This window comes from Ornithodoros turicata, chromosome 1, assembly GCF_037126465.1.
Source record: "Ornithodoros turicata isolate Travis chromosome 1, ASM3712646v1, whole genome shotgun sequence".
In the NCBI taxonomy this organism is placed as follows: Eukaryota; Metazoa; Arthropoda; class Arachnida; order Ixodida; family Argasidae; genus Ornithodoros; species Ornithodoros turicata.
Window position 1 is genome coordinate 69280901 of NC_088201.1, and position 13037 is coordinate 69293937.

Sequence of the window (13037 nt, forward strand, 5' to 3'; positions counted from 1 at the left end):
CCCGAATTCGCATGAATTCAGAGCGCATGTTTATTTCCCAGATTTTTATCCCCCGAATTCGGAAAAAAATATTTCCCGAAAACTTCAGGCTCTATGTATTAGCTTTCATGCTGATAAAATCTTGGTGTGGCCCAACAAAAGTACTGCATCAGGTTCAGGTAATTATCTCTATTGCACTGCATCATTCAGTTAGGTCTTCAGTCAGACAGGGTTCTGTACCTAACTCAAGCTTGCACAACCCAGTCTGACTGTCAAACTGGGCTGTGAAGGCTTCTGTGCTGTGTGTGTGCACCGTTTGCATACAAATTTAATGACTTTGTGCATTACAACTGTGCAGTTCTTTGGGTTTGTCGCCATGGCACTGTACGGAGCCGATGCTTTCTTCAAGTACAAAGGCTGGAAGGCAGGCGACGTGGCCCAGGGTGAGCGGACGGCACCCGGTGGCGTTGGTGCGCCTGTGTCCGGTGGGGTGTCTCCCACAAGCCCCGGATACCCTGCCTACTAACCTCCTAACCCACTCTGCATGCATGGTTGGTAAGTTGCTTGCGTTCTGCCTTCCACTTTTTGCTTTCTAACCGTGGTCATTGTTCGACGTCTCGCAGTCTTCTGTAATTGCAGGCATTTTCAGGCTTCACGAGATTTGCTATAACTTAATTGTAGGATTTACCGTAGCTTTAACTCCATCCCTGGGAGCCAGCTTCCCTTGGGGGGCCTCAAAATTTCCATGCAGTGACATAGGATCTCTCTCCATCTGTCAACGTTGCTCATAGGTACAGTTGCTTCAGAGTGCCAAGATGACATTTTAAAACAATGTGACATGCACTTTGTATTAGAAGCAGAGGTGGTAGCAGAGGACACGCAAAGATAGAAATATCTTAGATCCTCACTTGGACACTCTCATATTGCGCAGACGTCCTAGATATCGTTTACCGTATTTGACTGCATATAATGTGAGGTTTTTTACCTCCAAAAAGAGCCCTTAAAAAATGGGGTCGGGTTATATGTGGGCTTGCCTTATACTCCGTACCTAGGCGCCGCCTCTCAATCACAGGCCTCTTGCCCTCAGCATTTCCAATCTGCTCTTCCCTGCTCAGCAGTGATTTGTCTACACTGGTGCGTCACGTGACAAAGCAAGTACTGAGGTAGCGTGAAAGGAAGTTGCTGTTTCACATGTGTTGGTGGGTGATCTGCTGTTTTGAAAAAGTCACTTTGCATAATACGTGGGCTTGCATTATGTGCGGTCAGATACGGTATAATCACATTCGTGCTGGATATAGAGATGTCCTCATGAAAGATGGGTCTCCTTTCCTTCTCGCCCAGCCTCCTCTGCAAGTGATCTATCTACCTGTGGATTATTTGTGAGAATAGAGATATCGAAACTAGTCACGTCTGAGATTTGTGAACGAGATGGTGAGAAGTGACTATGTGTACGTCCAAGAGTCTCTGTGCTTCTCTTTGGTTGCACTGCAAGAAGCATATGCGCATAATGTCTGACCTTCAGAGAGAAGCACATGGATCTTACAGAGCAATATCCCCCTGGGCATACGTGTCGCTGTCCATTGTTATAGTTTGCTCCCCACACTGGGGCATTATGTATCTGTCTGGCTTTTTTGGAATTGAGACATCGCTTTTATTAACGAAGACTGGACAACATCAAGTCTAAACTTTTAGTTTAAAACTTTAGTTTTTACTTTAAAACTTTTACCTTAACTTCTTTTATTTGCTAAGCGATGCAATTTTGTACCCCCCGCTCGGTACGCACATGATCTCAGCCCTGAGGAACAGCAGAACCCCTACGAGTACCTGCTTTGAGAAGTCGCGACATTGAGCTCAATACTCAGTAAGACGTTATGTCCAGAAGGTTTGAAACCTGGAATCTCCCTAGTTCCGAGAATCAGGCTTGCACAAGCTACGAAGAACACCCTGACCTCCGAGAATTGCGGCATGATTGCAGATCAGTGGTAGTTACTACGAAAAGAAGGGAGCAGAGTGTATGAAGTCAACCTCAGTTGGCTATCCAAGCAATCAAAACATTGGACTACTGCCTTGACTGACATTCGGTCGAAGGCAAAAGCAGCCAAAGTGCATCAAACAAAGAACCAGAAGGGCAAAAGAACCTGTGCTCAAAAGGACACAAAAGACTATAGTGCCAGAGCCTTCTAATTTGCAGTAAAAATAGCGTGTAACTTTGCACTTCATTTTCTCAAAGCAACTTTTTGCTCTTCCTGCTCCGCTTGTGAATCTGATATCTCCACAACATACTTGGTCTATTTTGATGCGGTTTGTTTTCTTACAATCACTAAGCCTTCCTAGAGGTCATGAGATTCTTATTTTTCCAGGTAAATCAATTTAAAATTTATGCAATCGTCATACGTTTCTATGCAAGATGCACCAGTTGCAACCACATGCAGAAAAATGAAAACCAAACGTTGTTGTGGAAATTAAAAAAACTAAGAACGCCATGACCTCAACGATACATTTGGGAATACGCTGAAAGTTCAAGCAGTCTTCTATCACATTTTTTAAACTCTGCCGCCCTTTCAGCAAAATGCAAAGATAAAAAAATTTGTAAAAGAAAAGTTCTTGGTATTTTCTTATTTTTTTCTAGTTAATTCATTTTGAGGGCATTATCAACATCTGTGCAAAATTTCATCATCATCTATTAAGAAACAAAAAGGTGTGTGTTGATCCCCGTGTCCCCCCATGTAATGTGAATCACAGTATGCATACTGCATCATGCATAGCGTCATTCAGTTTTGTGATGCCTGGTACAATCAGTGCCTTGGGCAACTCAAACCATCCTCTTGTATTTGCATGATCTGCATTGGCAGCACATATAAAACTTACACATTGTCCTTTCCCATCTTCTCATCCAGAGGTGGAGACATGACTAATCTCTGGAGACAATGTGGCCTCCATTCTCATGGATAATTTGCTGTTAGGCAGGTCACTTGCATGAGGGGCTGGACAAGAGGGAAAGGAGACCACTTTTGGAGAGCGAAGTCGTTTTTCTTTTCTTGAAAGCACACAGATCACCCTTACTCTCGTGCTCACATGTAAAGGTGATGTTAACTTTTCAAGTTGGAAATGCTATATACTACATTTTCTGGCATAGATAACTGCATTTTTTATCCCAAATTGTTGGAAGATTAAAGGTTCACTCAACCTTTGTTCTGAAATACGAGTCAGTGCCATGGAATCGGATCATGAGATCATGGAATCATCATCACTTTGGTTCTCGAGTGGCCTGTTCCCCGTAAAGTAACAAAAATAGGGTGTGCCTAGTTTTATCAATTCCATGGTTGTGAGAAATCTCGTGGTACCTGAAAAAGTCTGGGAAAAACACATTCTGTACAGCGAAATTCTGGTTGTCCAGCAATGACCACGGTATACTAACACCTGTGTTGCATGGCTGTAATGTCATGATTGCACTGTGTGCAGGCTGTTGGAGTGAAAATTGCAGTTCTCCAAATCATAGTTAAGTAAAAATAGAGTGCATCTCTGAAAAGGTCTTGTTACACAAGAAACTGATAGGATGATATAACTGTGCTGTGCATGCACCTGATGCATTGCTTGTCCTTGCTGCCTACCTATTTTGAGAGGAGTGAGTAAGTACAAGTGTTGTTCAAGGTTGACTGAGTCTTTTATTTCTTTAAATACAATGGAAAATTCAGGAAGCACCAAACTGCGTTGGTTTTTTAAAGTATTCAGCGTGCGCATCTAGACACCACTGCCATCGCTGTGGCAACTTTTTAATGCCCTTTGAGAGATGTGGGCTGGTGCAGGACATCTCTCTTGAGGACTTCATCTGTGAGGAACGTCTTTCCTCCAGGGTGCTCTTTAAGGGGCCCAAACAAACGGTAATTGCTTGGGGTTAAATATGGACTGTAAAGGGCATGGGACAAAACCTCCCAGAGTATTTCGGGTCAGGGTTGCCACTGCCAAATTTGCCGTGTGGGGCCAGACACTATCGTGAAGAAGAATGACCCCTTTCGGACAACATCCCAGGTCTTTTCTTGCGAATTGCATTGTGTTTCACACGGCACCCTTTACCAACGTGGAGTAGCACTGGGCATTAACCGTGTGACCCCTTGCTCCAAGAAATCCACATGGATGGCACCCTGCATGCCCCAGAAGACAGTTCCCATAGACTTCTCATCAGATGGCTGCATCTTGCTTTGCTTTGGTGGCGGAAAAGCCTTATGTTGCCATTCCATGCTACTTCTTTTTTTGGCTCTGGGGTGAAATGATGCATGCAGGTTTCATCATATGTGATGATTGTTTGCAAAAGTTTGTCCTCCTCGGATCGAAACTGGTTTAGCAGCTGCTCAGAGTCTGCCATGCGTGCTCCCATTCTGGTGACTTAAGCGAGGTGTCGGGGAACCCATCTTGTAGAGACTTTGCAGATCAGTGAGTGCTCGTGAATGATTGTCTCCACATGCACTGCCGATGCTAATATTACACTAGGCTGCAATGTCCCGAACTGTTGCTCACCGGTTCTCGAGGATGACTTGCTCGACGCCTGCGATGTTCGCTGGTGTGACTGCAGTCGGGCGCACGTTGTGGTTCATTCGTCACCAGTCCTTCGCAAAACTGTTTGCACCATTCATACACTCTTCCCCTTGACATCATTTGTTCCTCATACCATATATTCACACGAGCGACATTCCCGGCAGAAACGGAAGACGTGAAAAACGTCATAGCTTTCTGAGCGCGAGCGCTCAACGTCCAGTGTTCACGTGCACTGCTAACCGTGGGCAATATCCTGCGACACAGCCACAAGCTATTCTGTAGCAGACGACAGGAAAGACGGTGACGATGTTGTCTAAGTACGCAGCACGCCACTTCCGATATTCCACACCGTGTGAATGCTCAACATAACACGGGACGGAACTTCGTCTCTGTGAGCAGTGTTTTCTCTTTTCCTTCCACTAGAATCTTCCGTGAGGATGTTGCTCGTGTGAATACACAGATACTGTGCCTGTAATATTTGCAAAATCTCGGCTGGTTTGACGTTCTCCTTCACAGGGAATTTGATTATGCATCGCTGTTCCACAGCTATACAGACACACTGCTCGTCGCCATGATAGCCCCCCCCTGCTGCACATGCCACTGACCCGAGAAGGATTGCACTTAGTCCTCTGAAAGTTTTATTCAGTTCATTTACTCACTGATTTTTCTCGAGCGAAAGTCTCAGTCAACCTTGAACGACTCTTGTACAATGGAAAATGCCCTTGGGTTCTGTTATCCAAGTTGGATTTGGAGAACTCTAGATGCAAAGGTTACAGAGGTAATAGAGAACGTGCAAGCATGTAAAAAAACGTGACTGGCTATTTGTGTATGCTCAAATTGACCCGCACATATCGTGCATGTTTAGTGGTCATATGTGATGGCAAGACGTGACTGTGTTTCAGAGCAGCATGGCATTCAACAACATTAGAGGTTTGCACGTGAATGCTCATACATCGCTAAATTGCATGAGGTTTATTTGAAAACTCAGCTTTATATCATTGTTCTTTGTGTACAAGTGCCTTTCATCCAACCAGAGGAGCTGTCTTGCAAAGGCTGAGGTGCCTTGTTTTTGTATATACTCACGCTATAGAATGCACTTGCCTAACAGTTCAAAGGCATTTCGTTGCATGTGCATGGTGCGTACTGCAAGACATGTCATTTCATATGGCCTGAATGGTTTATATACCATACTCTAGTATGCTGTCTTTGGTATAAGCCATTGCTAGTGTACCTTACCCCATCGCTGTGCACAAAATTGGTTTTTATATGTTATCTTCTCTAAAGTATGCTGTAACCCTCTTTTGTAGCCGAGCATTTCTAACTTTGCAACAAGCAGACATTGGTGCATTTTCTGGAGCTGTTGTCTGCTGTGTTGCTAGAAAATCTCACTGCAGTTTTTATGTACAGTGAACCCTGTAACATGTGACATATGTGTAAAACTTAAAGCGGCTTTCCTTTACCTGATGTGACTTTGTGAACAAAATGCTCTAAAAGCCTGACACAGTGTTTAACCTCAAAACATAAGTCTCGACTTATTATGGACCATAATTGAACCTCTGTACGTAATAAGGGGATAAGTCGAAAAAATTCCAAACTGAGGAAACTTCAATTGAATATTTGGTAAGGTACTTGCAACTGGTATTCCTCAAATAACGCAAATGCTAAATGTGTACCACACATGTATGTGTCTACTGTACATGCACGTCCCGTTAGCCAGTCGTGGGTAAGTTGCATCAGAAAAGTACCTACGTACAGTTAAGACTGAACCGCATGGCACGAAAAAATTGCCGAATTCTGCCTGAACCGAAATCAGAAAGTTCGGCCGAAGACATCTGACCTTGGGGCAAATCACCTTTCAGCCATCCAGCTCAATGAGATATAATCCCTGTATTCATAGGAGGAGAAGACAGAGCAACAGTACACCCATTTGCCATGTCATTGTTGTTGTGGTTCTCCTTCCGACTGAATAGCCACTGGATGCTTCATGCTTCTCCCCTTTTTCAATACAACACTGCATGCACGTGGCTTTGGTGCAAAAATAAAAAGTAAAATAAAAATCACTGGCAGATCTTGATGGCTGAACAATTGTGATGCCAGGCATGATGAAGTCACCTATGTGTAGTGGTGCAGCCATGATTGGGCTTATTGTGCTGCTAAACGAGTACACTTTTGAAAATATGCCCGTATGACCAGCATAATGTGACTTACTAGCATGGTGCATACATTTTCCCCGATTATAGGATGCTCTGTAGCACTGCTGACACTGTCACGTGAGGTAGGAACAACATGTCTCTCGAGTGGAAGTCGAAGTTCGTGTCTGCATTTTAACAAAATTTAGCTACATGCGTGTTTGTACCGTATTCCCCCGCATTAGCCGGCATGCCGGGTAATTCGGGGAAGTCCAGATTCTGCCGCTCCCAAATCTGGTATTGTTCGGCATGCCGCAAAATTCGGGGAACAAAAAAAAAAGAAAAGTGAAAACTGAGACGTTCGTACTGATAATGACTAATATCCCCATTCTTTTAGGTCACCCTGATGACCTCATGAGAAAGGAGTGTGTGCCTGTATTAGTCACAGGCAGCTTCCACTCTGGCTAATCCCTTTTGTGCGTGTGCCCTTGCTTGACGGCGTTACATCATTCAAAGGCTATTTTGTCCGATTTGATCCCAAAATGGAAGGTAGTCTGGGTTTTTACATGCTCTTCGCCACGAAAAAAGATGTCCAGGATTTTCCGGCATGCCGCATAATACGGGGTTTAGCGGCATGCGGGCCTCTCCCAGTCTTTCCCGGCATGCCAGTTGATGCGGGGGAATACGGTATGTGTGTGTAGAAAAGGGGGCCTGATCTAACTATTCGTGCCATTGACACTCGTGCGTTCCCGTTTCTTACTCTCCTGTAGCTGGTTAAATTGCAGTACAGTCCTAAATTTACTTTGGCAGGGACATTGTGGTATTTAAATGTCATTACAGCAAAAACATTGAAAAGAATATAAGTCGACTTATCTCCTTATTGCATGCAGAATGACGATTATTGCCGGGCTAGTGCCTTCATTCCAACCTAATAGAGCTGTGGCACTTGTTTTTCTAGTATAAAATCCAGTTGCAAATGCCGCACCGCCCCATGGAAACACAACTTGTCTTTGAGAGAAGGAATACGGGGAAAAAAGGAGCATCAGGATATGCGGACGCTGTGTCCAGTCCGCCGGACCACGTGACCCAACTGCCAATTTTCCCGGTCCCAAGTCCACCGTTAGCTACGTAAGCTTCTCACGTTAGCACACTGTCAGTGGAGCGTAACAGTAATGTAGGATGTGCCATAAGTATGCGTGACTAGAAGCTCACATTCACATGTGTAACTGCGTGCTTGTGTGAGACGTTATCCCTCTTCCAATGGTTTAAAGCATTTTCAAAGCAGACAGTGGCTTCTCTTAAATGCCTCCAAGCATTGCAGTGTTGGATGTGCATTTCACGAGTACTGCGAAGTCCAAGCATTCCCTTTCCAGTGTAACGTGAGCATTTGTTGTTGTCATCCAAGAGGACACCCGTAGTCAATGAAAGGTAGGCGTATGTCACACCTTTTGTTCCATTTTTGTGACGTTTGGGGAGGACACAAAATAGTGATCAGTGAGCATCAGTAATGTCGTAGACAATAAAACCTCTAAGCATCTAGTGAATGGATAAACCTTAAGTTCAGTGAACCTTGCTTTTTAGCATAGAGATCAAACTGTCGCACTGTGTATTTTATCCGAGTTCTGTGAAATTGTGTCGTGCGTAGAAAGCGCTCGCTTTCAAGCACGTCCCTATTTTCGGTGTTGGCGCATGGGGTAGAATTGACGGTTAAAGGAAAGTGGTCTGAAGCACAACCAAAACGGTGACTGTGTGACGATTAATGCTGCTTTAAGTACAAAGTCACCTCTGCTGTACCAACACCACCTAGATATAGAAAGCCTGCGCGCTCGTCGACGTGACATAACAATTAAGAGTCAGCAAATCAGGACAGTGTTTTCAACGGCGGCAGCCAATCACAAACATGCTTTCAGCGGTCATGGCCATGAAGACTGAAAGTGGTGATTGAACGTCCCCGCATACTAAATGGGAAAACTTGGAAATAAAGCGCAAAAAGGTCTCAGTGTTTCTCAAAACTGGTTTTCTGGAAAGCGTCTTGCACTTGTTGTCTAAATATTTAGGTCTGCAGGTTCCAGGTGAATTGCAGTCATTTGCGGGTTCTTGAAATCGCAGAACGGTGAATCGCAGTAGCAGACGAATTCTGACTCTTAATGTCCACGTAGCGAAGGAAGGAGAGGAGGCAATGAGCAGGCTTTCTGTACTTAGGTGGTGTTGGCTGTACTGTTGTACAGTCCTATTCACATCGCAACAGTGGTGGCAAACACTCGATCATGTGGTGCAGTTGCACTTCTTGGTATGGCCACAGGCAAAAGTACCAACCTCACGCACAACATAAACTTTCACTTCAGTGGTTACTAGCGTCTAAACTACATTGGCTGTGACAATTACATGGCGTTGCTGTTAATTATCAGTTGCAGGAGTAATAGCAACAATATGAAAAACAAACAACCGTGGAAGGAAATTACACGAGTAAGGGCCGCGACTCCAGAGCTGTTTAACGTGCAGTGCATTCCATAGCTTATTTGATATAGCCATTATTTACTGCTTCTACTGCTGCTACCTCATCCGTTTCAAGTGAAGTTTATGAAGGTGGGGTCGTCTGGCAGAGGCATGCAGGTATCTCTCATTGACCTTGGTGTGCCAAAAAACAATTTAAAAATGGTAGCAGGTTAACATTTTTAGTTTTTAGTAATTCTTTGGTAGCTGAACGAATTTTTTTTTCCAAGTCATGCTTCAGTAGTTAGAGGCACAGTAGAATTGCTTGGAATATCATGTTTTGCTCTGTGTTTTTATAATAACCATTTTACTGAAAACACGATAGATCACTGACAAATTTCTTTGGTATGGTGAAGAAGGAGTAGAATGGAACACCGATTTCATCAGCACTCTGTACCTCAAAAACTATATGCTGAGCAACTATGTTTTGATGATTGAGAGTTAGAACAGGTTTCTATTTATTCATATACAAAATATATTTTGTTCGAAATGGCATTAGATTTAACCGTTCATCACATGTAGCATTCTTCCATGTTGACACGTTCGCATTGTATTTGTGGTGTACATGTGTGTGCCCTTTAATGGCAGAATGTCCAGTGTGCTGTATCTTTATAATGCTATCATCATCGTGTCATGTGCTGTGTTTTTGGACTGTTATAATTTGACATTTTTGCACCCCTTTTTACATACCATATGAATTGAATGTTACTTTTCTTCACTCCGGCTTGTGGTGTATGCATGAAGTTATTTCTTCTTGAAGCAGCGAGTGTATTACTAAAAAATAAGAGATTGTGGACATGAAAACATAACATCGAAAACATGTGTTAAACGTATACTTGTAAGATAGAATTGGTGCCTCGCATAATTATGCGGCAAGTTAAAGTTGTTCCATGTTACAAGCCAAGCAGTGTAAACAACCTTGGAAATTAGAACGGTGACTTATTTGTAATTTGGCTCAAAATTAAAATTATAGGCTAGTAAAAATAAAAATAGTCTCAATCCAGCCACCAAGGAACAACCAAATGTGGCCGCGATATTTGAAGCAGAGGTAAGCACGTTCTGTTTGGCTTTTTTCGTTTTTCTCGTTACAGTTTCATGCTGGGTTCTTTCCTTTTCGACTTTACTCGTTCTATGAAGAGTGCACTTCCTCTCAAATTTCACAAGCTGCTCTCTTTCGTAGCTTGTGTAAAAATAATTTGCATTAAGTCTACATTTTCAGTGACATGCCATGGAACAGATTGTGGTGGATACACCAAGTTCCATTACGGCTGTACAATTTGTTTCAAGTAGTGGCACAAACATCAACAGTGGTTGGCAGAGTCTTTGGCTGATAGCTGTTGGAAGCTTACAATAATTCTTGTTTTAAGCTTGTGCTTCCCCTGTTGACTAAACAGAGGTGGCTGCTTGGTGCAAAATGGTACACGAGAAGTGGGTTTGTACGCTCTAAGATATGGAACGTGTATGACCATGTTCTGCACATTCATGCGGGTGTGTGTAGGGGTTCTTGGGAAGTAGGTGATGTACGACGACGTTCTGCTTGACCTCTCCCAGCTACCTTTATGCACCCTGTATGCACTAAAGTCTATGCGTGCAAATATGCGCCTAATGATGTGTATGTGTCTACGTGACTATACCAGCACGTTGGTTGCATAATTTTTCTACTGAGCAACATCAAATCCTTTTGCATGTTGGAAATTGTCATACACCCTGTCATATTTGAGCTCCAAAAATTAATTTCATATTAATGCGATTTATTTCGTAATTTTGCAGTCGCAATAAAGCACTGTATGCAATACACATTGTCATAATGTTTGTATGTTTAAACGCTACTCTGCCTCCACTGTCCTTAGTAATCCAACATTGTGTAGTTCCAGCTTCTTGTTAGCGGTGTTTTCGTGCGTGTCTCATAAGGAATGCACTTGTTCACATTGTCTGTCTGTGGATTTATAATGAGTCATGTTTGTACACGATACTGTTTGCAGTGAATAGTGCTACATAGTTGTCTGTTGCCGAAGCAAGGCTACATGCTGTGTTGATAGCTACGTGAAGTGCTCCAACTAGTGTGATTCGTGTTCTTCCTGTGCAACTTGAAGGATGCTGTTTAGCTGAGCTTTCATGTATGAAGAATATCTTCGTGTCATGGAAATGCAACTGTTAGCTTGACTCCAGAATGTGTTCTTTGTTTGGCAAGTCAATGTTGTTTTGAGCATCCAGTTTACTAAATGTGGTTCAAACTCCAAGCTTCCGGTCATTTAGCAGAATACTCTAACAGAAAGTCTTCACCGTTTTAAAAGATTAAGGTATATTGTAAAAGCATTAAAACCTAGTGTGTGGGAACAAGGAAAGATTAAGGCTTTTGTATTGTTCCCATAAACTGTTGCTTACATGCATACCACACACCCGCCTTTGCCCTCTGTGTCTCTGTTTTAATGCTTTTACAACGTGTCTCCAACAAGCTCAGGTTTTAAGTCTTCATCAAAGGTGTATCGCGCTGCAGTTTGCATGAAGAGATAGTTGCATCAAACTGCATTTAGTAATCCTACACAACATTTTTACGTGTGTAAACTTTTTACGCCGTTGCTTCCTTGTTTCCATTAAACTCTATTGTAATGTTCCTGATCTGTGATCATAAGGAGTCACAGTAATATACGTCCGTTCTCTTTAAGAACAGGGGCGGATCTAGGATTTTTCCGAGGGGGGGTCCGCTATGGACAAGTGCCAGGTGCATGCTGGGATTGGTCCATTGAACCTTATGTTCAAGTTTGGAATTGAGGGGCGGGTCCCTGGACCCCACCTCGATCCGCGCCTGTTTGAGAACATCCAAAAGAGTGTTTTTCTGCCGCTTCTCCTTCCTTCCTTTTTCTGCACCTTCGTAACAGATCCTGCACAAGCGCAATAGGTTTCAGCCCTCACATCGTGGCGCTTAAAGTGGTCAGATATTTTTCTGCCCAACCATCAACTCCGAATAATGGGATGGCTCCAATTGGAAGAACGTGTCAGAACTGCTCAGAAACAGGAAAGATACCGGTCGTGCATGAAGTCGAATTTTGACACACTCTAACTTAAACTCCAGCATACCAGGTATCCAAGTCGGGAACAACAATCTTGTGTGACACGATCTGCTGAGAATCCAGACTCAGTTTCAAGGTCCCTACACGGTTCTGAAGAGAGTACATAAAATAGCTTCTATCGGACATGTCACACCATACCAGCAGCGGGGAACAGGGGGACGTAGGGGAAACTGGGTCAAAGGGGGACGTAGGTCAAAGAAGGGGAGGTGGGGGGGAGAGCTGAAGAAAGGACAGGAGGAGGAGGAGGAAACAAACTCTTCTGGGCATTCTTCAAAGGGGATGGGCATGTATTATGATGTCTCCTTATGATAATAGATTAGGAACACTACATCTACCAAAGACAGTGATACGTGTGTACTGCTGAGAATGCTCTTTTCAATAAATCTCCGATCTTATTCAAGTAAATTACTGCACCTTAACTGAAATTAGATTTGAATAAAGTGAGCAGTTCCTTTAGATCAAATGGCTGTCTTGTTCTATGCCAAATAATGAAGGATTGACTTCTGTTAAGATATAAAACTTTTGAACTGCCACTCGTACTGTAGTACTGTAATACACTTAAGAATTTGTACACGTGTTAGCTAACCCTCTTTCTTTTCCTGGTTTCTCTTGTAGTCATGTAATGTTGTACCATAACTGTCGACCTCACGCTTTGAAATGGTGGCACGAATTATCTACTACCACGTTGTTGTAACTTCACAAGGGCTAGTTCTGTTACACTAGGTGTAATGTGTGGTACCATTGTATGTGGTGTTCTTACATAGTTTGCTGACGATGCTTTCTTATGGGCATTTTTGTAACATATCCGAGACTGTTGTTTGACCAAGCGATG

The 13037-nt window shown here is 43.2% G+C and overlaps 1 protein-coding gene across 3 annotated transcripts in view; it reads left to right on the forward strand.

Annotated features, from left to right (window-relative positions):
* The window catches only part of LOC135378375 (CKLF-like MARVEL transmembrane domain-containing protein 4), an 86294-nt gene extending 74920 nt beyond the window's left edge, over nucleotides 1-11374 (forward strand). For 2 of the 3 annotated variants that reach the window (XM_064611408.1, XM_064611409.1), the window contains exons 5-6: nucleotides 338-534; nucleotides 7600-11374. In XM_064611408.1, coding sequence (XP_064467478.1) covers nucleotides 338-505 — 168 coding nt within the window. In that variant the 3' untranslated portion in view covers nucleotides 506-534; nucleotides 7600-11374. The remainder of the gene's footprint in view (nucleotides 1-337; nucleotides 535-7599) is intronic. The other variant, XM_064611410.1, reaches the window with a different exon arrangement.
* The last annotated feature ends 1663 nt before the right edge of the window (nucleotides 11375-13037 follow it).